At 38.7% G+C, this 24,872-nt stretch overlaps 1 protein-coding gene and 1 pseudogene across 1 annotated transcript in view; one reads left to right on the plus strand and one right to left on the minus strand.

The window, feature by feature from the left end:
- LOC102480373 (protein CASC4) overlaps positions 1-24,872 on the plus strand; it is a gene marked incomplete at both ends in the record, with an annotated part of 50,706 nt that overhangs the window by 25,662 nt on the left and 172 nt on the right. Inside the window, 4 exon segments of the mRNA XM_014581883.2 lie at positions 10,941-10,995; positions 16,248-16,350; positions 18,196-18,286; positions 24,486-24,630. Of these exon segments, the coding sequence (XP_014437369.2) occupies positions 10,941-10,995; positions 16,248-16,350; positions 18,196-18,286; positions 24,486-24,630 (394 nt within the window).
- LOC106733193 (cytochrome c oxidase assembly protein COX14-like) lies at positions 1,974-2,213 on the minus strand (annotated as a pseudogene).

The raw sequence follows: 24,872 nt of genomic DNA on the forward strand, positions 1-24,872 counted from the left end.
AGAACAGTCTGTAATGAAAGTGAAGCAGGCACAGCTGAGCCATATTCAGGGTCCCCAAATGAAAACAGAAGCGGAGCAACTGAGCTGGGAACAGACACCCAAATTAATTCAGAGAAGCCATGCGGGATGGGGAAAGCATTAAGAGGACTTTAGAAGGAGCTGGTAGAGAATTAAAGCTGAAGTTTTAGATACAGAGGAAGAAAGATTAGAGGAAAATTAGCTGAGGATGAGCAAAAAATGCTATAGGAAAATAACCAGGAGAAGATAATTCTTGCTGAGAAGAGAGATAAAGAACATCTGCCTCAGAAGAGAGAAGAAAAGTCTCAGGAAGACTAATAAACACCTGTCAAGAAATTAACATGGTAAAGGCCAAGGAGAACAAGAATAATTGGCCTATATAGATGGACTCCAAATCCCAGAGAAACAAGTAGTGTGTCACAAAAAGGAGAGGTCAAATAAGGCCTAAGGCAATGACAGTGATAACTAGGGGAAATAAATGAGAGTTCAAAAAAATGTTTAAAGGATAATTATAATTGCTCCAATATGGGTAAAGTATAGCCTAAGGTACGAGAGATTTCTTCTCAGCCTCTTGGCTTAGGTCAATTATAGGGTAGGATGAATTAATATAAAGAGTACGGAACATGAAAGGCTAGGGATTCATTCAGCAATCGTTTGTTCAGTGTTTATGAGTGTCAGACAGTCTACCAGATGTTGGACACACCAGGATGAGCAAGAGAGACAGTTCTAGTCTCACGGAGTTCTCATTTCTGATAAATGGTGGAAATGAAAAAGAAACAAGGTGACATTTTTATTGGAAATAGGACTGCATGTGAAAAAGAGAAATTTTGTTTTTGAAAGAACTGTATCTGAGGCACTTACTGGTTGACTCTGGTGCCAGGCAAGATGTTTCAAGTATTGTGGGGGTTTGAAGGCTAGCCAGGGACTCCTCACTTAGCCACCAGGTTTCACTCCTACAACTAGGATCGGACTAGGTCATTAAACTAATTGGCCACTAAGCGAGGAGCTTAAAGGCTGATGTCTTGTGGCACCATAGGGTGTGTATCTTTCGGTAAGTATCATGCAACACCATGCTAGAATAATGTAGTCCTATTTATACACAAAGTACACATTAGATAAGCACTGGAAAGCAGTAGCTCACCACACCACAATAATGTAACCAGTGCAATAATTTTTATTAGTTTTGAATACTACTGTGAGTGCATAATCAAGTACAAATTTATGAACAGAATATGTTGTCTTGCATGATTGTGAACACTTTGTGTAGTGAATATTAACTGCAGGAATGAGTCAAAGACAGAGAGCGGGGATTCCTGAGACACTGAGAAAGGAGATTCCCCACTTCGGAGAACTGGTTATCATCCTGAGTGGTCATTAAACAGAGCAGTCTTTAAGTGAGAAGTGGCTGTGTTGAAATCTGAGTTGGGTCCATCTGAATGTAGATGTAAATAAGGCTAGAAATAGGGACCAGCAGTTGGCGTAATGGCTATGTCACTGAACTCCCATGTAGTCTACTGCGGTTCGAGTCCCGGACCTGGTGGCTTAAACTCACGCCGGGCTTGTGTGCATGCATGCCCAGGATCCTGAGAGAAGAATGGAGGAGAGGGGATTCTGGCGTGGCCATCCCCTCTGGGGGGTGATTTCTCACGTTCTATCTCTGACTCTCTCTGTCTTTCTGGTGAGTGCACGCACCCTGTAGCAAAAAACCTCTCCAAAAAAAAAGAAAGAAAAAAAAAAGAAGGCTAGAAATAGTCTGTTTGTGAATGTGTCTGCCTGTCTGTTGTTGTTGTTACCATGGCAAAAATATTTAATGTCTATAGGTGTACCTCACCCTCACATTCCTACTGTCATTTGGCAACCTCCACAAACTGTCAAACTAGCAGTATCAGAAAGACCATAGGTACTTCTGCCAGCAGTAAACCATCAAGGCCCCCGTCCTCCTGACCTGGAAATAATTACAGGTGAGGTCTTTCGACAGTGTGCCTCACGCCTCTTTGCTCTGGAGAAAAAGCCACCAAGTCCTGTGGGACTCCTGAGATCTTCTGTTCCTCAGCAGCCTGTCGCTGGGAGCTGCGCTTCTGGAAATAGTGGGAGGCCTGGACACTGCAGAAGTATCCCCCATATACAGTAAGAAGCATCATGGAGGTGGAGGAGGTCTTGTAGCCCATGTGGACTAGCTGCTAGGCAGTGGGCATGTTGTCCCCTGCAGGCTGCAGCGCCCTCTCCAACCGATTCCGCCACAGGCAGCATCTTGCCGCCACAGTCTGCGCGATTTCCCAGGCAGCGGGGAACGCAGCACTGTAGTTACACATACTTACCTTTCACCCCCAAGGAAATTGAAGAGAAAGTAATTGTTTGATATCTTTCTTACATATTGTAATAAGGATATCTTTTTTTTTTTTTTTGAGAGGTTTTTTTGCTATAGGGTGCGTGCGCTCTCCAGACAGACAGAGAGAGACAGAAAGCGAGAAATCACCCCCCAGGGGGGATGGTCACGCTGCAATCCCTTCTCCTCCATTCTCCTCTCCGGATCTTGGGCACGCACGCACACGCACCTGGCGTGAGTTTTAAGCCACCGGGTCCGGGACGCGAACCGCGGTTGACTACGTGGGAGTCTAGCGACATAGCCATTACGCTAACCGCTGGTTCCCATAAGGATATCTTGAGAAGAGACTGAATATAACCAGAAAGGAACCTATAAAACCAAACGATGAGAATTCTCTTATAAGGATTAAATAATATTTCTTATGGTTTATTTGTGGTTACCTATCTGGAATATACTTGAAAAAAATTAAAGTATTCTTGGGACCAGCAGTTGGCATAATGACTATATCGCTGGACTCCCATGTAGTCGAACACGGTTAGAGTCCCGGACGCGGCAGCTTAAACTCACTCCAGGTGCGTGCGCGCATGCTCACGATCCCGAGAGGAGAATGGAGGAGAAGGGATTGTGGTGTGGTCATCCCCCCTGGGTGTGATTTCTCGCTTTCTATCTCTCTGTCTCTGTCTTTCTGGCGAGCACACGCGCCCTATAGCAGGAAAAATTTAAAAAAACCTCTCCAAAAAAAAAATCTAAAAAAAAGAAAAAAGAAAGTATTCCTATAGCATTGTGAGTTCAACAGAGTACATTTGGTAAAATGAAGACACTTCTTTACACTCATACAGTAATAAGAACTCATTTATTTTTCAATAGTTGGGAAGGTTTATTTTGTTTGTTGTTTTTTAGAGAGAGTTTTGCTATAGGTTGCCTGCACCCACCAGAGACAGAGAAAAACAGACAGAAAGCAAGAACTCACTCCCCGAGGGGAATGGCCATGCTGGAATCCCTTGTCCATTCTCCTCCTGAGATTTTGGGCACACATGCACATCACCTGGTGTGAGTTTTAAGCTGTCAGGTCCAGAACTTGAACCACAGTCGACTATGTGGGAGTCCAGTGATGTAACCATTATACCATCTGCTAGTCCCAACAGCTGGAAAGTTTTGGGAGAGTCACTTGGAAAATAAGCAAATTCCTGTTAGAACACAAAGAAAATAAAACTATGAGTAGGAATAATTAGAAGAAACATAAGCGTCCTCTTGAAAGTGATGGGATGGTGAAAGTGTTAAAAGAAGTGAAGGCTCTCAGAGGAAGGATTAAAGCCAAAGGAGGTAGAAGAACTAAAGAAACCTATATAATTAATGCAGAAATGCTTAATGAAAAACAAAAGGAAAGAAAAAGTTCAAGAAATTGGAACAAATAATAAAAGTAAAAAAGCCAAATGGTAGAGATCTTTATAAACAGACTCAAAATGGTAGACAAAGTTAAAGCCAACATTAAATTATTGTTTTACAATTCTTAGATTTTGCCAGAAGAGTACCAGGGAGTGTCATGGCAGGTGAAAACATTTAGATTTTCTTAAAAGGGCCATATGGAATGTTGGATGGATTTTATATCAAACTATTGTAGGAACAAGATAAGAATTCTGATGGTGGGATGTTTGTGTGGAGAGAAAGGAAGTCAGAAAACAGTAATATTGTAGTGTCACAAAGATGAGAAAATAATTTAACAGCAGACATCTAGGTTCCAGAAATGAGCAAAATCATAAAATTGCTGAAGAGAGAAGGAAACTTCTGGGTGTAATGGCCTGCCAGCTGGGCTCCATGAGCTCACTGAGCAATTCCTTGGCACCTCTGTTCAGAGACATATGGAAGGTGAGATGACTAGCACAATGGAACTAGTGTTAATAGGGAGTGAGAGAAGTTGGGAACTTGTGCTTTCTCATAATACTAAACACTGAGTATAAGATTTTTATGAGAACCCTGCTGGAAGGATGGACAGAAATAAGAGAGAACACAAGATGCCAAGGGAACAAAATGCCATAAAGGGGATATGAAGAGCTAACTGAGAAATCTCCGGAAGTGGCAAAAGAATGGAGTAGGAAATGAATTCATAATGCTTGGATGAAGAGAAAGCTTTTATTAAGTAACCTATAACTTTCTTTGTAAGACCATGTAAAATACATTCTTCCAGAGCATCTTTTGAAATGTGAGGACTTTATATATGAAACATTAGGACCAACCTCTCCATTCTTAATAAGGAAGATTGAAGAGAAAGAGTAAAGCAGGGCTACCAATTTAATCCTTTACAATTTTTTGTAGGCTATAATTGAATTTCTCCTCTTCTGTTAAAATTATTTTTAAGTGTTTAAGGATTCAAAAGGGCCAGTCTAACGAAGCTGAAACTGTTCATAACCTAATACTCGAGAATAATATTCCTCTAATGATTTCACACAGATTTAAAGTAAAAAGTACAGAGGAAATGGCATAGCGTCATAAAAATAGATAAAAAGCAAAGAAATGCAAACTTGTTGAAAACAAGAATAAAGGAAGACTATGTTCTTTAATGGTAATGCAACCAGACCCACATAGTGAGTTTCATACGTTGCCATCCTTATGCCTTAGCCCCCTGAGGAGCAGGGACTACAGATGTATACCACTGCACCTGGCTTTCAGGGTGGACTGGGAATCAAACCTAGACCTTGCATATGGCCTCAGCCTGCCTAGTGGCAGCATCTACCAGCATATGCTACTGCAGTTTGGCCTAGAGAGCAGTTATTAATAATCAGCTGTTGAAATATTGGGTCATTGAGAAAGCCATAATGCATTTTTGCATAGAAAAATATGTCATGGCTTTCCAGATGACCTAATAGTTGTTGGCATCAGTGTTTTTTTTTCTTCCCTGCCCTTACAGCTTCCCTTCTCTCATTCCCATAGCTTTGATAACCACCTGTTTGCTGATAACTCTCCAGTTATCATCCAAACTCTAGACCTGTATATCCAACTGCCTACTGCCTCTCTTTTTGGGTATATCACAAATGCCTCAAATTCAAAAGGTCCAAATCTTGAAAAGGTGATTTTCTCCCGCATCCCGTCTGTTTCTCTTTTTATATTTTCCTATTATAGAGAGTTGCATTCTTACTCCCTTAGTCCCCCTATTTAGAAATCTGAACATCATCCATAATCTTTCTTCTTTTACTCCTGTACCTGCGCAATCAGCAGACTATTCATTCTTCCCCTTCCATATTTCACATGTATGTACCTCTCTGCTCTCATTCTATTAGTTTAGGCCATGATTCACCAGACCTTTTCTATAAAAGACCAGATAACAAATACTTTAGGCTTTTGTAGCATATAGTCCCTATCACAACCACTGTTATTTAGAAGCAGCCATAAACAAAATATAAAATAATTGGTATAGCTGTTTTCCCATAAAACTTTATTTTTGGGTGCTGGATGGTGTTGCAGCGGTAAAATGCCACGCTCTGTGGGACAATCCCACATGGGAAGGTTCCGGGTCCATGTCCAGCAACCTCCTTGAGTACACTGGTTATGCATGTGCCCTAATCTGGGGCTGCCTGAAGGCTGGGGTGGATCCAATCATCAGGACCTTGTGGGGGATGCTGTCTTTCTCTCTCTCTCTCCCTGTCTCTCTTGCTCATGGAAGAAATATACTAAAAAAGAAAAAAGAAGAAAAAAAAAACTTATAGACAATGAAACTTGAATTTCATAAAAATTCATGTATCACAAAATTGTTTAAATTTCCCCCCAACCATTTGAAAAAATATATATATATAACAAAAGTCATTATCTTACTATCCCCACAGAAACATGCTCACAGGCCAGTTTGCACATCCCTGACCTGGACCAACATTTTTTCACCAATGGCCTGGTCCCTCTCCCTCTAATCTTGCCCCCTCTAGTCTTCTCTTCACCCTGTAACCAGGTTGACATTTCAAAATTGGAAATTGGATTTTACTACCATGCTTAAAAGTTCTTTAAAAATTGACCATGCCCTGGGACCTGCAGTTGGTATATGGCTATGTCGCTGGACTCCCACGTAGTCGACCGTGGTTCGAGTCCCAACCTAGTGGTTTAAACTCATGCTGGGCACATGTGCGTGCATGTCCAAGATCCAGAGAGGAGAATGGAGGAGAAGGGATTGTGGCATGGCCATCCCCCTGGGGAGTGATTTCTCTCTTTCCATCTCTCTGTCTTTCTCTGTCTTTCTGGCAAGCGCACATGCCCTATAGCAAAAACCTCTTCAAAAAAAAATAATAATAATTGGCCATAGCGTATGGGATGTATCCATGTTCCTTGGCAAGGTCCTTTATAATATAGACCTTGTTTACCTTTCTAGCCATATTTTATACCATTTCCTTTGAATTTTCTGTTCCAGCTACTTGGAAATGCTTGCAATTCCTGGAATGTACTTTCTTTTTTTTTTTTTTACTTTTATTTTTTTTAATGGGGAGGGCAAGGAGAAGAAAGGAAAGAGAGAGAGAGAGGGTTTTTTTTTTCTTTTGGTTTCTGCCATAGGGCACATGCACTCTCTGGAAAGAGACAGAGGGAGACAGAGAAAGAGAAAATGAGAAACCATCCCTCTGGGAAATGGCCACACTGCAGTCCCTTTTCCCCCATTCTCCTCTTGGAATTTTGAGCACACACACACTCGCTCTCAGCATGATCTCCAAGCCACTGGATTTGGGACTCAAATCAGCTTCAGCCATGTAGGAATCCAGTGCCTTAACCACCATGCCACCTGCTGGCCCCAGAGATAGGTCTTTTTGATAGTTTATTGCATTGTCTCAGGACTCTTGCCCCAGCCTCCCAATTAGCTAGGATTATAGGCATGTGCAGATGTGCCTAATATGTTCAGATTGTCCTGGAAACCAAACCCATGTTTCCCATGTGACTTCCAGCTTCCTCCCTGTTCCACTGTGAGTGGGCCTTCACTCCTAAGTTTGACACATTTCTTGAACACTTTCACTCCTTACTCTCTCTCTTTTCCACATAGCTAAACACTGCATCTCTGCAGGACTCACTTCAACCAGCATCGTCTCCTCCCTGAAGCCTCCCCTTACTTTCCCCAAGTCTGGATTTAAGTGCTTCTAAGTTCTGTCATTTCTGTAAAACCCACTGCTGGCATTTATCTAACTCTATTATAATTGCCTATTTACTTGACTGTCTCTCCTAAATAATAAGCTCCATGTATGCAGAATTAATTCATTGTTTTATTCCATTTCCTGTATAGTACCTCATGGTACCTTCAGCATTTTTATGGTTACTATTTTGCATTTTAAAAGTTGAGATATAAGTCATATAAAGTTCATTCTTTCAAAATATATAATTTAGTAGTTTTTAGTATATTTACGGTGTCATGCAACCATCACCACTAATTCTTGGATATTTTCATCACCTTAAAAAAGAAGCCATGTCCATTAAGAAGGCATTCCTTATTCTCTCTCCCTACCCCCACCCCAGCAACCACTAATGCACTTTCTGTCTCAATGGATTTGCCTGCTCTATGTATTTCATATAAATAGAATCAGATATTTGTCCGTGACTAGCTTTTTTCATTTAGCATATACAATGTTTTCAGAGCTCATCCATGTTGAATTATGTACTAGCACTTTATTCCTTTTTTATGACTGGATATCAGCATTGTATTTTAAACTTCATTCTTCAAAGCCCCTAGGACTCTAGGGGAAAAGAAAGAGGGACCCTTGGACTCCCATTCCTACTTCAACTAGAGTAGTTTCACTTTCATCTGTAGTTTGTTTATGGATAAGCTTTCATTTTAAATTTGAAAGTCACTGGCTCTCAGATGGAAGAAAAGACCCTGAGGCTGATGGACCCTCCATATTAATTTTTTTTCATCTTTCTTTCCTGCTATTCTTTCTCTTGTATTACATGCTTTAGTCAAATAGTACTTCAGTGGTTACTTCATGTGTACCTCATACTTTCTCCTCTGTGTGAAATGCCTTTTTTCATCTGTTCAAAGTTTTACCTAGCTTTCAGTGCCTAATTCACATATAATCCCTTTTATGAAGCTTCCCCTTATCTCTGAATTCCTATAATAATTATACTGCATTGGGCACTCCTGGCCTGCTGATTCCTTGAGATTGCTCTTATATTTTGTTAACTGTTTTATAGTATCCCATCTAGTACCCCCACTATGGGGTGGATGTGACTATAAAGGATAGTGTGATGGCCTAGTTCTGTATCTTGACTGTGGATGGTGGTTACCTGAATCTAAACATACGTTAGAATGGCATAGTACTACACATTCCTATTGTGTCGATGTCAATTACCTGGCTTAAATATACCAGTTATGTAAGATGGACCTATTGGGGGAATTTTGTTACAGATACATGGGACCTTTCTGTGCTGTCTTTGGTTCTTGTGTAACTATAATTATTTCAAAATAAAAAGTCTAAAAATGTTTTTCAGACAGGCCAGCCCCATGGCCTAGTGGTTAAGGGAGCCAGATTCCACGTGGCTGACTGTGATTCAACACCCAGACAGTGTGAAAAACATGCTCGGCAGATATACGTGCATACCTGGTGTCCCAGCATAATAGAGAAATGGAAGAGAAGCAATTGTGACATGCCCATACCCCATTGGGGAATGCTTTCTCCTTTCTCCTTCTGTCTGTCCATTCTCTCTCTGGCAACTGTATGTGTCCTCCGTCAATTAAAGACACGTTCTTTAGAGATTGAAGCGGTATTTATCATAATCATTTTGTTATTAGTGATGTTGCTTCTGATCTGTATGGGTCACCTGTGCCTTTCAAAGTAAAGTTACCATGTGGTAGACAAGAGAATTCATTTGTAGTGACATTTAATTACATTTTATAATTATGTGAAACTCGTATAAAGCAAGAAATGAGACACAGTTGTTTCTTGTATACCAGGTCCTGACTTATTCAAAGCCTAGTTTTAATTTTTAAATTGAGTTAGTGAGCCTCAATTCGAGTCAAGTTCAGTATACTTTGATGTTCTTAGTGTTCTTGTATACTGGTTCCTGGAGGACAGTGAGAACAGCCCTGTTTCCTGTTAGGATATTATACTGGATATCAAGTCATCCTATGGGAGCTTAATAGGCTTTAATTACTTTCAATTTGATATTTAATGATTCAAACAATTCTCTTTTTTAAGAAAATTCCTGGAGGGCATAGACGTTTGCCAGAGAGTGATAGGAAGAGAAAGAGGGAAAGTGAGAAAGTAGGGGACATAGTCATGCCACAGTTCCTTCTCCATTTCTCCTCTTAGGAGTTTGGGCATACATATACAAATGCCCTGTCAATTTTTCAAGCTGCTGTATCTGGGACCCAAACCACACTGTTGACCATGTGGGATCCAGCTACCTTAACCACCATGCCATTGCCTGGCCCCAAACAATAATTTGAATAATTCTTTTTTTTTTTAAAGAGATTTTTGCCGTAGGGCACGTGCAGTCAACCAGAGCAACAAAGAGAGACAGACAGACAAAAAGTGAGAAAATCCCCCCCCCCGGGGGGGGTGGCCACACCTCAATCCCTTCTCTCCCTTCTCCTCTTGGGATTTTGAGCATGCACTCATGTGCTCGGCATGAGTTTTAAGCCACTGGGTCTGGGACTCAAACCATGGTCAACTACATCAGAGTCCAGCGATGTAACCATTACACCATCTTCTGGTCCCCAAACAATTAATAGAATTACTGGGGCCAGCAGATGGCATAGCGGTTACATTGTTGGACTCCCACATGGTTGACTGCAGTTTGAGTCCCAGATCGGATGACTTGAAACTCATGCCAGGCGCATGTGCGTATGTGCCCAAGCTCTCAGGAGGAGAATGGAGGAGAAGGGACTGTGGCATGGCCATCCTCCCTGGGGATGATTTCTCACTTCTTTCTCACTGTCTCTCTCTCTTTCTGACCAGTGCACACCTCTTAAGGCAAAAACCTCTACAAAAAAAAAACAAAAAACAGAGAGAGGGAGTTAGTGAAAGGTCTTTCTGGTTAAAATTTTGAACAAACATTGTTAAGTGATGTTAAACTCAAATTTAAAATTTTTGGGGGGCCAGATAGTGACATAGCAGTAAAATGTGACACTCTTCAAGGCTAACCCAATTGAAAAGGTTTCAGGTTGTTGCTGGACACACATGCGCCAATGATCTGAGGCTTAGCTGAGGTTGGAGGTGGGTTGTGGTATTAAGACCTTGTGGGGGTTTCTGTTTGTCTCCTTTTCTCTCAGTCTCTATCTCTGTCTTGCTTATGGGGGAGATAATTTTTTTTAATCTGGAAATTAAAAACTAAAACTTTTGAAAGTCATCACACTATCAAATAAATTTAATATTCTGTGCAAATATGAAATAAGCATTGCAAGATCATAATTCTTTCTGGACTCGAACTGTAGGTGGCCATGTGGGAATCAAGCACCTTTAACCACCACACCACCTGCCAGCCCTAATAATTCTTTTTGGAAAAGGTGGAGCATAAAGTATCAGAATTTATTTTCTTTTGTATTTATGAACAAGCTCAAAGTGAATATGAGCAAATAGAAAAAGGAAATATGAGCAAAACTACATATTCTCTAGTAAAACGAAACTTAATTATTTTTCAGATTAAACTGCAGAGCAACATATCCTATCAGATGGCAGACATACATCATTTAAAGGGTAAGAAATTTAATTACAGTTTAAAGACAAACATCGGTCAAAAATGTCCTAAATCTTTAAGAATTAAGAAATAGTAAATTAGCTATTTTCTGAACAAAGTTTCCTGATGGCAAAAGATTTTATTGTGCTAAGATATAATAAAAACTATTCAATATTCCTGAATATATAATAAATGCAAGTTAAAATTTAAGGTCTGCATCTTATTCTTGCGTTGTAGACAGTGTTCATGCAGTAAGTTGTTCTTAAAATAATCCTCAAAGAAGATTGAGCTATAGCTTCAGAGGTCATCAGATTTCCAAGGGAAGGGTGAGGAGGGACCCCTCTGTACTATGTCCAGTCAGCTAAAATAATCCATGCAGGTCAGAGGATGCTTTGGGCATGCCCTCCAGGCTTAATGTTTCAGCTCTCAGAAACCTGGAAGATAGATAAATATGTAATAAATAAATACATAATATAAAAATACACACACACACACATTTTCCCTTAGATGAGGTGATAGAGAAAATAAGTACAGCTTTTATGGAAAAAAAAGTAGGTAAGGAGGGACCAGCAGTTAGCGTAATGGCTATGTCGCTGGACTCCCATGTAGTCGACCATGGTTCGCGTCCTGGACCCGGCAGCTTAAACTCACGCCGGGCATGTGTGCATGCGTGCCCAAGATCCTGAGAGGAGAATGGAGGAGAAGGGATTGCGGCATGGCCATCCCCCCTGGGGGGTGATTTCTCGCTTTCTATCTCTCTGTCTGTCTCTGTCTTTCTGGCGAGCGCACATGCCCTATAGCAAAAACCTCTCAAAAAAAAAAAAAAAGAAAAAAAAAAGTAGGTAAGGAAAGCAAGTCTATACTCTGCTTATGTTACTTCATACCATTGCTGGTCTTTCTAGCGTTTGGGGTCTAAAGTCCAACTCTCTTCTCCTTCACGCCCTTTGGTTACAAAACTGTATTTTTTAAAACTGCATGTATTGACTCTTAAGTTTATGTATATGGGTAATACATGAAGTCTAACTTAATATAAGATCCCTTATTCTTTTATCATGTATAGACCACTTTAAAGAGATTATTGTTATTATCTTCTTGAAGTATCCAACTTTTGAGCTGGCTTTGTAATATAGTAAAATATTCCTCCTGGCTAGCAGAGCTGTTAGGGAATATGGTGTGTTATAACTCTAAAGTAAAAATTGTTAATATTATAGTATTTATGACTTAGAACAGTTTTGGTTTTCTGTTAGAAATATTTCCTGGTGGTCACATTTGTTTTTGTTGCATTTGTGTCCATGTTCTACTCTCTTTGACTACAGGAGTACATTAGGATGACAGAGAAGATGCCATATTGGCAGTACTGCTTCCAGCTTACAACTTTAAAAATGATTCTACTTGCCATCAGACAAAGTATATTCTTGTTGGATAGTAATAAATCAGTTAAATAATTATATGTGGGGGCCAGCAGGTAGCGTGGTGATTAAGGGTGCTGGACTCCCACACGACCGACCACGGTTCAAGTCCCGGACTTGGTGGCTTGCTTTCTCACTTTCCCTCTCTCCTTCTCTCTCTCACTCTGTCCTTCTCTGGTCAATTTAAAACAAACAGATAAATAAATATGTAAAATTAAATAACATAATTCTTTAAAAATAAAAACACTACATGTAGCTTCTTTTAGTATATGTCAAAGAAAGTGAGAGTGTGTGTTGCTGAGTCAAAGATATTTATTGTACTGCATGTGTTGAAGTAGATCATAAGATATTTTAAAATTTGTTATACTCTTCAACTCAGAAAAAAGTTTGTTTATTTTTCTTGTTGTTGTTATTTTGTAGGTTTTTGCCGTAGGGCACATGCACTTTCCAGAGAGACACATGGATGGAGAGTGAGGAATCACCCACTAGGGTGATGGCCGCACCACAATCCCTTATCCTCCATACTCTTGGGATTTGGGGGACGCATGCACATATGCCCCTGAGTCCACTACTCAACCACAATCAGTCATGTGGGAGTTCAGTACCTTAACAACCTTGCCACTTGCTGGCCCTGGCATTTTAATTTGATTGCATAGCTATATAATAATTTGGTTTTATTATTTACTGAAGCTTATACACCTAAGGTCAAATTCATTAATATGATTTTTACACCTTGGGAATGATTTCTACTGAAACAAACTTATTGACAAGTCAAGTATGAGATCCAGATTTGACTATTTTCTTTCAAATTAATACCCAATGTAATGGAGTAAACAGACACTAAGACCCTTAAAAAAGCTTTATGGTGGTTAATATTTTCTTGGAAATAAAAGGAATGACAGTTGGGTTTTCAGAAATCCCTGAAATAAGAAATTAACCTTTTAGTATATGCTGATTTATTTTGAATAGCACACCTTCTTTTTATGCCTATTACTGAGAAAATCTGAATTCAAAATTTTCTAGAGAGAGATTTTTTTCCCCTTGCTGTAAAAGCTGTTCCTAGGCAACCCCTTTCTTACCTGCCTAATCTTTTGAAGTTAAATTGAGGAAGTACAGTCATGCCTTTCTACAACATACCCAGTATTACTTCTAGAGGTAGAATACCCTGCACAGTCGACCTCGAACCTGATTCACGTTTAGTTACTCTGAGAATCTTGCCGTGGAGCAGTCACACTAGACGCAGAATGTCTCTGGGTTTACATGCCATCCAGCTGAAAGTAAAATTGTGATACGGGAATGCTTTGTCTTTAGTTTTGCTTTCTCGTTTGCTTATTTTCTTCTTTCAAGTCTTTATTTTTGATGCACTCAAAGCAGTTACCTCCCTGCTTTATAGTCCTTTCCCTATATTCATATGGGAAATAATCTGATATTTAAGTGGACTATTTGTTCATGCTAATACTTTCTTTTTCTTTGTCAATTTATTTTAACTTTTTATCTTCAATTGTAAATGAAAATTTTATTTTATTTATTTATTTATTTTTGGAGAGGTTTTTGCTATAGGGCACGTATGCTCGCCAGAAAGACAGAGAGAGACAGAGAGACAGAAAGTGAGAAATCACCCCCCAGGGGGGATGGCCATGCCGTAATCCCGTCTCCTCCATTCTCCTCTCGGGATCTTGGGCATGCATGCACGTGCACCCAGTGTGAGTTTAAGCCACCGGGTCTGGGGCTCGAACTGCGGTCGACTACATGGGAGTTCAGCAACATAACCATTACACTAACTCCTGGTCTCAAAATGTTATTTCTTGATAAAGTAATTTCAGATATATTAACAGTGGGGTGGAAGAAAAGCCATCCTAAATCCTGAAATCATATTATACCTCAGGTTCATTCTGAAACTACTTCAGGTATTTTATGTTGTAGGAAAAAGTAGCCTAGTTCTAGTTCTAGTCTTATTTTTACATGGAAATAATTATATGAATATATTTTTACATCTGCTTTTTAAAAACATGTATTCAGCATTTCTAGATCATCTTTAGACTAAGTATATAAACTTTCCAGGAAGAGTAGATGTTGTTGTTATAATATTGGTACATTATAGTTAGATAATGTGTTTTAATCTTAGTAGCTATTGCTTGTACAGTATAGTCCTCTATTCCCATTTATGAAAAATTGGACCTTTTTTTTTTTTTGCTAGATGGTGCCCTTGCTCACCAGAAAGATAGAAGAAAACACCCCTCAAGGGGAATGATCATGCTGAAATCTGTTTATCTTTCCATCCTGTCAGGGATTGGAGCACACAGGCACACTCATCTGGCATGTTTCTTAAGTCACTGGGTTTGGACCCAAACCATGTGATTAGCCATGTGGAATCCGCTGCCTTTTGAACATGGAGCAGGTCTAGGACTTTCTTTTTTTTTTAAAGAATTATTTCTTTTATTTTATTTATCATTATTGTTATTTTTAATTTGACCAGAGCAAGACACACAGAGAGAGAGAAAGCGAGAAAGGAAGCTTGAACCGTGGTCAGCTATGTGGGAGTCCAGCACTTGTAACCACTGCACCACCTGCCGGCCCCAGGACTTTCTCAATACTACTTTTGCTTAACCACTAATACTGTTAGCTAGTTTTTAAATCATCTATGCAAGGAATCAACATGTTCTCTTATCTGCCTACATTTTTTTTTAATCTGTAGGCTCAGATGATGAGGGACTAAAATCTAGAAAATGTGTGTCCAGTGATTATATATTAAATGTTTATAAGAGAGTGTCTGGCCCATATTTTGCTTTACTGCCCAGCTTTGAATTTTCTGTCACTCATTACAACTGCAAACTTTCAGCCCTAGTCTAGAAATTATGATCTTTAAAATTGAAATTTGAGGAGATGTAGATCTAGCATCAGAGAATAAGAAATGAGTTTAACAATTTTTGATATCTAAGTGGGAAGGCAGGTGTGATTTAAAATGACAAATCTTGAATTTTGTACCTATAGCAATTACGTCTAAAAAGTATGTTTTGTTTTGCTTTTTTTGTTTGTTTGTTTTTCTTTGCTTCTGTAAAGCAGATAGGTTTAATGAGACAGTTTTTCTGTATTATCTCCACAGCATAGGGGATGTGTACCTAATGTGAAAGATGTGCGATTTAGAAAATATTTCAGATCTAGTTGTGGTAGTATATACTGGTTGATGCTGCTACCCCACAAGCTGAAGCCACAGGGGAAGCCCAGTTTCATTTCTGAACTACCCTAGAAGCTGAGTGTGGTGGTGTGACCTGTAATCTTGGCTACAGAGAAGTCAAGGAAGGAGGATCACGATGTAGCCCGTGTATATATGTGTGTGCGTTTATACATATATTTGTATTTTCCCCCCAGGTGACCTGAAAGCCTCTGAGGCCATATCTTTTAAAAATAAATTTTATTGGGGCCAGCAGGTGGCATAAGGATTAAGGTGCTGGACTGTTTACATGGCTGACTGTTCAAGCTCCGAACTGGCAGCGTGAAAATCATGCCAGGCATATGTCCATAACCTAAAAATCCCAGGAAGTGAATGGAGGAGAAGAGATTGTGGTGTGGCCATTCCCCCTGGGGGGGTATTTCTCACTTTCTCCCTTCCTGTCTCTCTCTGTCTCTCCGGTGAGCACAAATACCCTATGGCAAAAACTCAAGAAAATGAAATAAATAAATAAATTTTATTGGCCATGAATGTGTTATAAAAGATAAATGTGGTATTAATTATATAACTTAACTTCTTGAGAGTATAAGTAAAGAAATTGAGAAGTGTCTTTGATGTGATAAAAATAGTTTCTCAATAGGAAGCATTATAAGGAGTAAACTTGATTTCTTTGGGTCTTACCCTCTGTGGATAGAGCAACTTGCTGAGCTTCGTCAGGAGTTTCTTCGACAAGAAGACCAGCTTCAGGACTATAGGAAGAATAATACTTACCTTGTGAAGAGATTAGAGTATGAAAGGTAAGACACTACATGCAAATAGTATTTATGAGTCTGAAATACTCAACTTTTGAACTTAATGTATTATTTCTTTCTGGCTTTTGTTTTCCTTTTCTTTCATTTTACTAAGCCTTTTAAATTCCTTTTCCAGGGCCAGCAGGTGGTGTGGTGGTTAAGGCACTAGATTCCCACATGACTGACTATGAATAAATAAATTAATTAAATAATTCTTTTGTAAAAATGTCTTTTTCCATGTGCTTTTTTGTTTGAAACCTATATGCTTATTTTTTTAAAGAACTGTTTTACTTCACTTTATTTATTTATTTTAATTTTACCAGAGAGGGACAAAGTGAGAAAGAGAGACAGAAAGTGAGAAAGTAAGCTGCCAGTCCAAGACTCGAACCATGGTCCACCATGTGAGAGTCTAGCGCCCTTAACCACTCGCCACCTGCCAGCCCCAAAATCTATATGCTTATTTTTATATATTAAATGCCATAAAAAATATCTCTCACAGGAAGGACATGTTGCATTTCTCTAAGTTTGTGTACACTGTGAGACAGAAAATCTTACAAGCTCCAGGTTTTATTGAATTAGATGTAATAAGAGTGAAAGAAAATTCTTTGATTTTTGTTTGTTTGTTTGTTTTTGAGGGGCATCTAGAAGATGTTGCCACCACTGAAAAATGTCCCCAGAATATTGAGTGCTGGCTGCTTCTCCTGCTCTGCAGTTCAGACCTCTACATTTGATGATGAAGCCTTTCTATTATAGCAGTCACTCTTTAAACATCTTTATTATATCTCTAACCAGTTTTATGATAAAAGATATTTTGTAGGTCTGTATATCAAAAATTAGAAGGATTCATATTATATTAAAGCACCGTTTATTCACTTCTAACTCCTTACTGTTGTAGATGACTAATATATACCTACCTACCCACCTCTTTCTATATATATATTTGTTTTTAATTGTAAGAGGATGAGTATGTTTGCCTGAAAAGCAAGAGAAAACACCTCCAATGGGGCATAACCCCACCTCTCAATCTTATCAGGCATGTACGCACATACTCTTGGAGTGTTTTTCAAGCCATAATCCTTTTTCTTCCACCTCTCCATCCTGTCAGGATTTTGGATATGGATGCACATATGCCCAGTGTATTTCTCAAGCCACTGGGTCTAGGATTAAACTGTGTGGTCAGCCTTGTGGAATCTGGCTACTTTAACCACCAGGTCACAGAACTGGCCCAATTTGTATTTTATAATGATGAAAACTAACATTTCAAAATGTATTTATTAACTAAATGTTTCTTTTGCACAAAAGATCTATTTGTATTCTTTGACTGGTCCACAGGGAAGTTACTGTGCTTACATGTTTAGTCTTTTTCATCTTCTCTTGTTGGTACTGGTCTATTTTCTTTATTAGTTTCTTCTATTTCTATTTTTCTGTGGTTTAGACTTTTATTATAGGATTTAAAATACTAACTATTGGATGAATCATGGGCTGTCACTCCTTATCAACTCGTAATTTTAGCTTTTTTTCATCTATTACTGTAAATTGGTTTTACAGTTTTTTAATATTTTTCTTTCTGATTTAGGTTAACATTGACAATTGTTTCTTTAAGGGCTAATTTATAAAAATAATTGAAAAGGAATTGTTTTCACGTTTCTAATTTATATTTTCTCTAGTAGCTTTATTAGTATTCTTTATCCCCTGTGACAAGATTCAGATATTTTAAAGGTTTTGACTCTATTTGTCTATTCTCTTCTGCTAATTCAATGTTTTATCTTTCTAAGTGTGTGTCAACTAATAGACAACTTTGAAAATCCAACCTAAGACAATCTAATCAAAACGGGTGACTTTGTATTTTAGTTTTCAGTGCGGACAACAGATAAAAGAATTAAGAGCACAAAATGAGGAAAATATTAAAAAGTTAGCAGACCAGTTTTTACAAGAACAAAAGGTAAGATTTTAAAAAATTCTTAAGTCAAATTATGTTATTTGGGAAAAAAAGCATGTTTTTGTTATATACTATAATTTTGAAATTAAAATTGAACTTTTGTTATAAAACATTGGGGTTTTCTTTTGCTTCTTTGTTTTAGAGAGAGATTTTTGCTATAGGGCATGTGTGGTCTCCAGGGACACAGAAAGAGACAAAGTGAGAAGTGACCTACCAGGGGAATGGCCACACCACAATCTCTTCTCCTCCATTCTCCTCTCAGGAGAGAGGGCATGCACACACACACACACACACACACACACACGCCCAGTGTGAGTTTGAAGCTATTGGGTCCAGGACCAAACTACAGTTGACTATGTGGAAGTCCAGCAACGTAACCATTATACCGTCTGCTGGTCCCAAACATTGTATTTTTAAAATATTGTAGGCTGTTTAATTCTAAAAATGAGTTGTAGTGGTTTTATTGTTGAGTAAATTAGATATTTGCTGAAGTACATTCTTAACTTTTAAAACTAAGTGTGAGCTAAAATAATATTTATTTAAAAGTGATTTGTGTGGTTAATATATTCCTCAGATTGTGAAGTATATAACATTTTACTGAAAATCAGTTGCTTCCTATTTTATGCATTTGAGAAACAGAAAAACTTTTTTCCATATTATCAAACTCTGTTATTCTGATACTCTTTCTTAAAACATAATGGAAAATTAGCCACTGTAACTAATTTTGATTTATGCTTTTTCAGATGGCTAGTTCTTTTATTAATTTATCCATTCTAAAGTTGATATTTATAATGAAGGTTCATTTAGAAGTAGAGGGAATTTGTCTGAAGAATCTTAGTCATTAAGGACTTTTAAATACCTTGCATAGTTTATATGAAGTCTTATGATTTAAGGTAAAGAAAGAGTTAATAGTAAAAGTATTCATTTTGTTCATTGGTTGCATTGCACCTAATGAACTAGAAATTAAGGATATTCGATTTTCATTTTTTGCTTTTTACATGATTATAAAGTAGGACGTTGGGGTGTTATTTTATTCAGTTTCTTTTTTTTAACCTACAAAGTGAAATAACTGCTGGCTCTCTGCAGTCTACTTGGAAGAGATGGGAGGATGGATTGGTGAAGGCAGACCTGAGCGAACTACCTTAGTAGAGGCATTGAGAGCAGTCAGAGAGTATTATTGAGACACTGAACAGTTAAGAGAGGGTAGTGGAAGATAAAAAGAAGGAGAAGAAAGTTTGTTACTGCAATTGTGTCATTACAAGCCTAGTATATAAATAATGGAGTAAACTTGCTCTCTTTTGTTCTCCCAAGAAAGACAGATGAGATCTTTCCCCTTTTTCCTGGCAAGTGTAATTCTCTCGGTTCTTCTATACTAAGTGGTTTTTATATTCCTTTTTTTTGGATAGTTTGTTCTACTATAGGGCACATTCACTTGCCAGAGAGACAGAGAGATAAAAACCGAAAAATCATCCCCCAGGGGGATGGCCATGCCGCAATCCCTTCTCCTCCATTCTCCTCTTGGGATCCTGGGCACGCATGCACACGCCCGGCATGAGTTTAAGCCACTGGGTCCAGGACTCGAACCGTAGTTGACTGCATGGGAGTCTAGCAACATAGCCATTATGCCAACTGCTGGTCCCAAGCAGTTTTTATATTATTAATTAACTAGAACCTTTCCAATTCTTTCTTGTTGTTATCCTCTAAATAGAACAAGGCAGGATAGGGATGAAGGTACCTAGAAAAATCCTTTCTGGGGTAACACATAGCCCTTACCCTTCAGACCAGCTACCTAATTCTGCTCCCTAATCTTTGTTCTCTTTTATACATAACTACTATACCAAGTTGGTTCTATGAAATTTTGATAATTTTTCTTCATAAATTCTCTGTTAACTAAATGAAACAAACATAAATTATGTTCAGGAATTTATTTATTTGTTTATTAACTTATTGATTAATTAACCAAGTACATTTTTAAGTTTTTCCTAAGGTTTCTTTTTTTGCCATAGGGTACATACCTTCACCAGAGAGAGATAGAGACTAAAAGGGAAAATGAGAAATCACCCCTCAGGGGGATGGCTAGGCCGAGATTTCCCTCACCTCCTTTGTCTTCCTGGGATTTGGGGCATGTGGTCACATGTGCCTTCTGTGATTTTCAAGATGGTCCCTAACCAAACACATATTTTAGTTTTTTGTTTTGTTTTGTTTTTAAGAGAGAGATTTTGCTATAGGGTGTATGCACTTGCCAGAAAGACAGAAAGCGAGAAATCACCTCCCAGAGGGGACAGCCACACTGCAATCCCTTTTCTCTTCTAATCTCGGGACTTGGGGCACTTGCACACACATGCTTGGCATGAATTTTAAGCCGCTGGGTCTGTGTCTGGGACTTGAACTGCAGTTGACTACCTGGGAGTCCAGCAACGTAACCATTACACCATCTGCTGGTCCCCATATTTATCTTAGAAGTAACACTGAAAAAAGGAATCAGCAAACTATATCCCACAGGCTAAATCTAGCCTGCTATTTTTATACGACTCACAAGATAAAAAATGGTTTTTACATTTTTTTTTTTTGAGAGGTTTTTGCTATAGGGTACGTGCACTCACCAGAAAGACAGAGAGAGACAGAAAGTGAGAAATCACCCCCCCCAGGGGAATGGCCACGCCCCAATCCCTTCTCCTCCAGTCTCCTCTCGGGATCCTCAGATGCACGCACACATGCCTGCCCGGCGTGAGTTTAAGCCACTGGGTCTGGAACTTGAAGTGTGGTCGACTGCATGGGAGTCCAGTGACATAGCCATTATGCCAACTGCTGGTCCCTGGTTTTTACATTTTTAAATGGTTAGAAAAATCAAAAGAATAATACATACAAAATGGGAAAATTATAAGAAATTTACATCTCAGTGTATGTAAAAATTTGGAAGCAGGGAACAGCTTGTGGCCTGGTGGTTGAAATGGCTGAATTTCACATGACTGACCACGTGGTTTGAGTCCTGGATCCTATGGTTTGAGAAACACGCCAAGTGTGTGTGCATAAATCCTGAAAGGAAGAAGAGATGGAAGAGAGGAGATAGTGGCGTGACCAGGTCCCTTGGAGGATGTTCTCTCTCTCCCCCCTCCCCTCTCCTTCTCTTTATTTCACTCAGGTGAGTGCACATGCCCTTTGGCAAATTAAAAAAAAAAATTGAGGGGGTGGCATGCTCATTGGTTTACTGCTTTCATATTACAAGGGCAAAGAAACTGTCATAGATCAGAGCAGTCTTAGGAGACTTGAAGGCTTAAATGCAATTTAGTATCCTACATTAGATCCTGGAACAGAAACTGGAATTGTAAAAACTGACAAAATATAAAGTCTGGACTTGAGTTTAAAATGTACTAATATTGGTTTCTTAGTTTTGCAAGTATACCATAGTAATGTAAGATGTTAACATTAGGGGGAAATGAATGAGTGGTAATTTTCTGCAAATCAAACATTATTTCAAAATAAAAAGTTTATTTAGTAAACAATTAGGCTACCTACCCAATCATAGACATTGCATCTGGAAAACCATCTTATTTTACTAAGAATATTTAATAGGGTGGCCCATGGCACAGCGGTTAGGTGTTGTGCAGAGGAAGTTTGATCCCACATGGCTAACTAGTTTGAGTTTTAGCCCTATTGGCTTGACAGACATGCCAGGTGCATGCTTGAGTGCCCAGAATCCCGATAGGGTGGAGAATTAGAGGAAAAGGGATTACTGTGTGACCATGTACCCACCTCGCAATTATGGGGTCTCAAGTACACAGTTTATCCTTCTCTCTGTTTGTGCATGTATCCTCTATCATAAAAGGAAAATAATATTTATTATTGTCCATCCATATAAAGCTACTATCATTAGTAATACATTAAAGGGACATTTTCATTAACTATTTTCAGTGGAAAAGTTTTTTGTTTTGTTTAAGACAGGGTCTCGCAATGTCATAATCCTTCTGCCTCACCCTCTCAGCTGGCAGTGTGGGTACTTGCCACCATGCCCAGCTTTTTAAAACATGATCTCACTGTGTTGCCCAGGCCAGCCCTGTGGTTGTGACCTTTCTGCTTCAGGCTCCTAGAGTTACTGAGATTATAGGCATATGCCACTATACTCAACTTCTCATTGTACCAGAAATCGAACTTGGACCTCTCATGTTGTCTCAGTAACCACAGTGACTTAGCAGCATGCACCATTGTGACTGAGCCAGTAGAAAATTAGTAAATAAATAAATAAATAATATATTTATGTGTGTGTTTGTGTGTGTGTGTTTAGATTTTTGCCATAGGACACGTGCAGAGAGAGAGAATGTGAATCTCTTGCCAGAGAGAGACAGAAAACATGAGAAATCACCCCACCCTCCCCAAGGGATGCCATACCACAGTCCATTCTCATTCTCTTCTCAGGATTTTGGGCATGCTGCACCTGCATTCAGAGTGTTTTTTAAGCCACCAGTCTGGGTCTCAAGCCATAGAGTCAGCCATGTGGGATCCAACTGACTTAACTACCATGCCACCTGCTGGCCCTGGAAAAGTTTTTTTGAGCAACAGCTTTTTGACTTAATTTTTGTTTAATGTTGTTTGTTTCATCCATATCTACAAAACAGTGAAGTATTATAGAAATAGCCTTATTGTGTGGCATTATAATGAAAATTATAATGAGATGCAGGATGGCTGCTCAGGTTGTGCCTCACGTGGATTTTCTCTCTCTTAACTTTCACATTGACGTGTTCAAACATTTCAGTTTAGCATTTCTCTCATTAGTAAGTACACTGTTAGAATTGGTATAGTTTACCAAATTGCCAGAAAATGTAGCATTTGGAATCAGGAAGACTGCAGTTTGAATCTCTTCAGAATTCTCTGGCTTTGTGACTTTGGACAAGCTACTTTTTTTTTTTTTTGGAGAGGTTTTTGCTATAGGGCGTGTGCACTCCCCAGACAGACAGAGAGAGATATAGAGACAGAAAGCGAGAAATCACCCCCCCGGGGGGGATGGTCACGCCACAATCCCTTCTCATCCATTCTCCTCTCAGGATCTTGGGCATACACACACACGCTCCTGGCGTGAGTTTTAAGCCACTGGGTCTGGGACATGAACCGTGGTCGACTACATGGGAGTCCAGCGACATAGCCATTATGCTAACTGCTGCTTCCCCGGACAAGCTACTTTTGAAAGCCTCAGTTTTATTTATTGTGTTTTTATTTTCCTCAAAATTTATCTTTATTAGGTGGTAGATGGGAAAGCAATTTATAAATAGAATATCTATAATTTATAAATAGAATAGCTAATTTAGAAACTAGAATATGTACAGCTGATTGTTAAAACACCCTTTCTTCTTTATTGTGACACATTCTTAAGCTTTTGCGTATTTTCCTAGATTTCATATAGCTTTTTTAGTTCTAAAGTTTATAGCATTACTAATAATCACATTGAATAGTGAAGCAGTTACATGTGCACTAAATATTAACTAGACAAACCTGTATGACAAATCAAGCATGTGTACTTGACTTCTTCCCTCTCTCAGTTTTCTGCTAAGGCACGTCATAACTGGCCCACCAACAGAATTAAGTGAGGCCAAAACATATACCTGAAGATTCAAGTTTCCTGGAAGATGATATGGTTAGTTGCAGACTGGAGGGAGCACTGACCTGTAAATTATCCTGCCATTAACTTACTATGCTTGGGTGGCTAGTGCATCCAGGAAGAGGTTGCTCTTGTTTTTCATCCTTGCTGTTCCTACTTGGGAAAAAGCCTGATAATCTCCCACACTCAAAGGGAAGTTCATGTGCCAACTTCCTCCTGTTTACCTCCTGCTTGATTCCAACATATATCTACAAAGAGCCCATCCTCCCCATTAGCATCCAGAACAGTGCTCAACTGTAGGCCACCATGCCAACCTACAGTGCTTGTCAGGCTGTCCTGGAGTTCATTCCCTCAGTATAGCCAAAGTGAATGACCTTTGCCTAACATAGGCCATTTACTGTAATTAGAAACTTTAAAAAGTGTTATTCTTTGACTTCATATCAGATGTTAAAAACTAAATAGGAACTGATATTTTATCCCGTATCTCCACGTTCAGAATTTGAATTTATAGTGTATGTTTTAGAAGTACTGTTTCAGAACATTTACTTAATAGTCATGTTAATGATTAAAAAATTTGAACTTAAAAATATTTACTAAATCTCTATCTAGCAGCAAGAGGCCCAGAACATTCAACCAAATGATGGAAAAGAATTGGGTATGAATGATCATGTAGTACCTAAAAATATTCCAAAAATATCTGAGAATGCTGCAGATAAGAATGAAGAACCCTCAAGCAATCATATTCCACATGGGAAAGGTATTCATTTCTTTTCTGTTAATAGGATATTGACTTTTTCTCCCCATTTTGAAATGAACATTTCAATCATAAAAAAAGAAATTGTTTGCTTTTAATTCAGATAAGATTAGGTATCTGTATTGTTTCATTTGGATACTTTAAAAAAATTAATAAATAAGTTATTTAGAGTTATAACTCTGTCCAAACCAATATAAGGAAGTTCAATGAATGTAGCCTATTGCTTTAGAAACTGATTATTACAC

Source organism: Tupaia chinensis, unplaced genomic scaffold (assembly GCF_000334495.1).
Source record: "Tupaia chinensis unplaced genomic scaffold, TupChi_1.0 Scaffold141044_1, whole genome shotgun sequence".
Classification (NCBI taxonomy): Eukaryota; Metazoa; Chordata; class Mammalia; order Scandentia; family Tupaiidae; genus Tupaia; species Tupaia belangeri.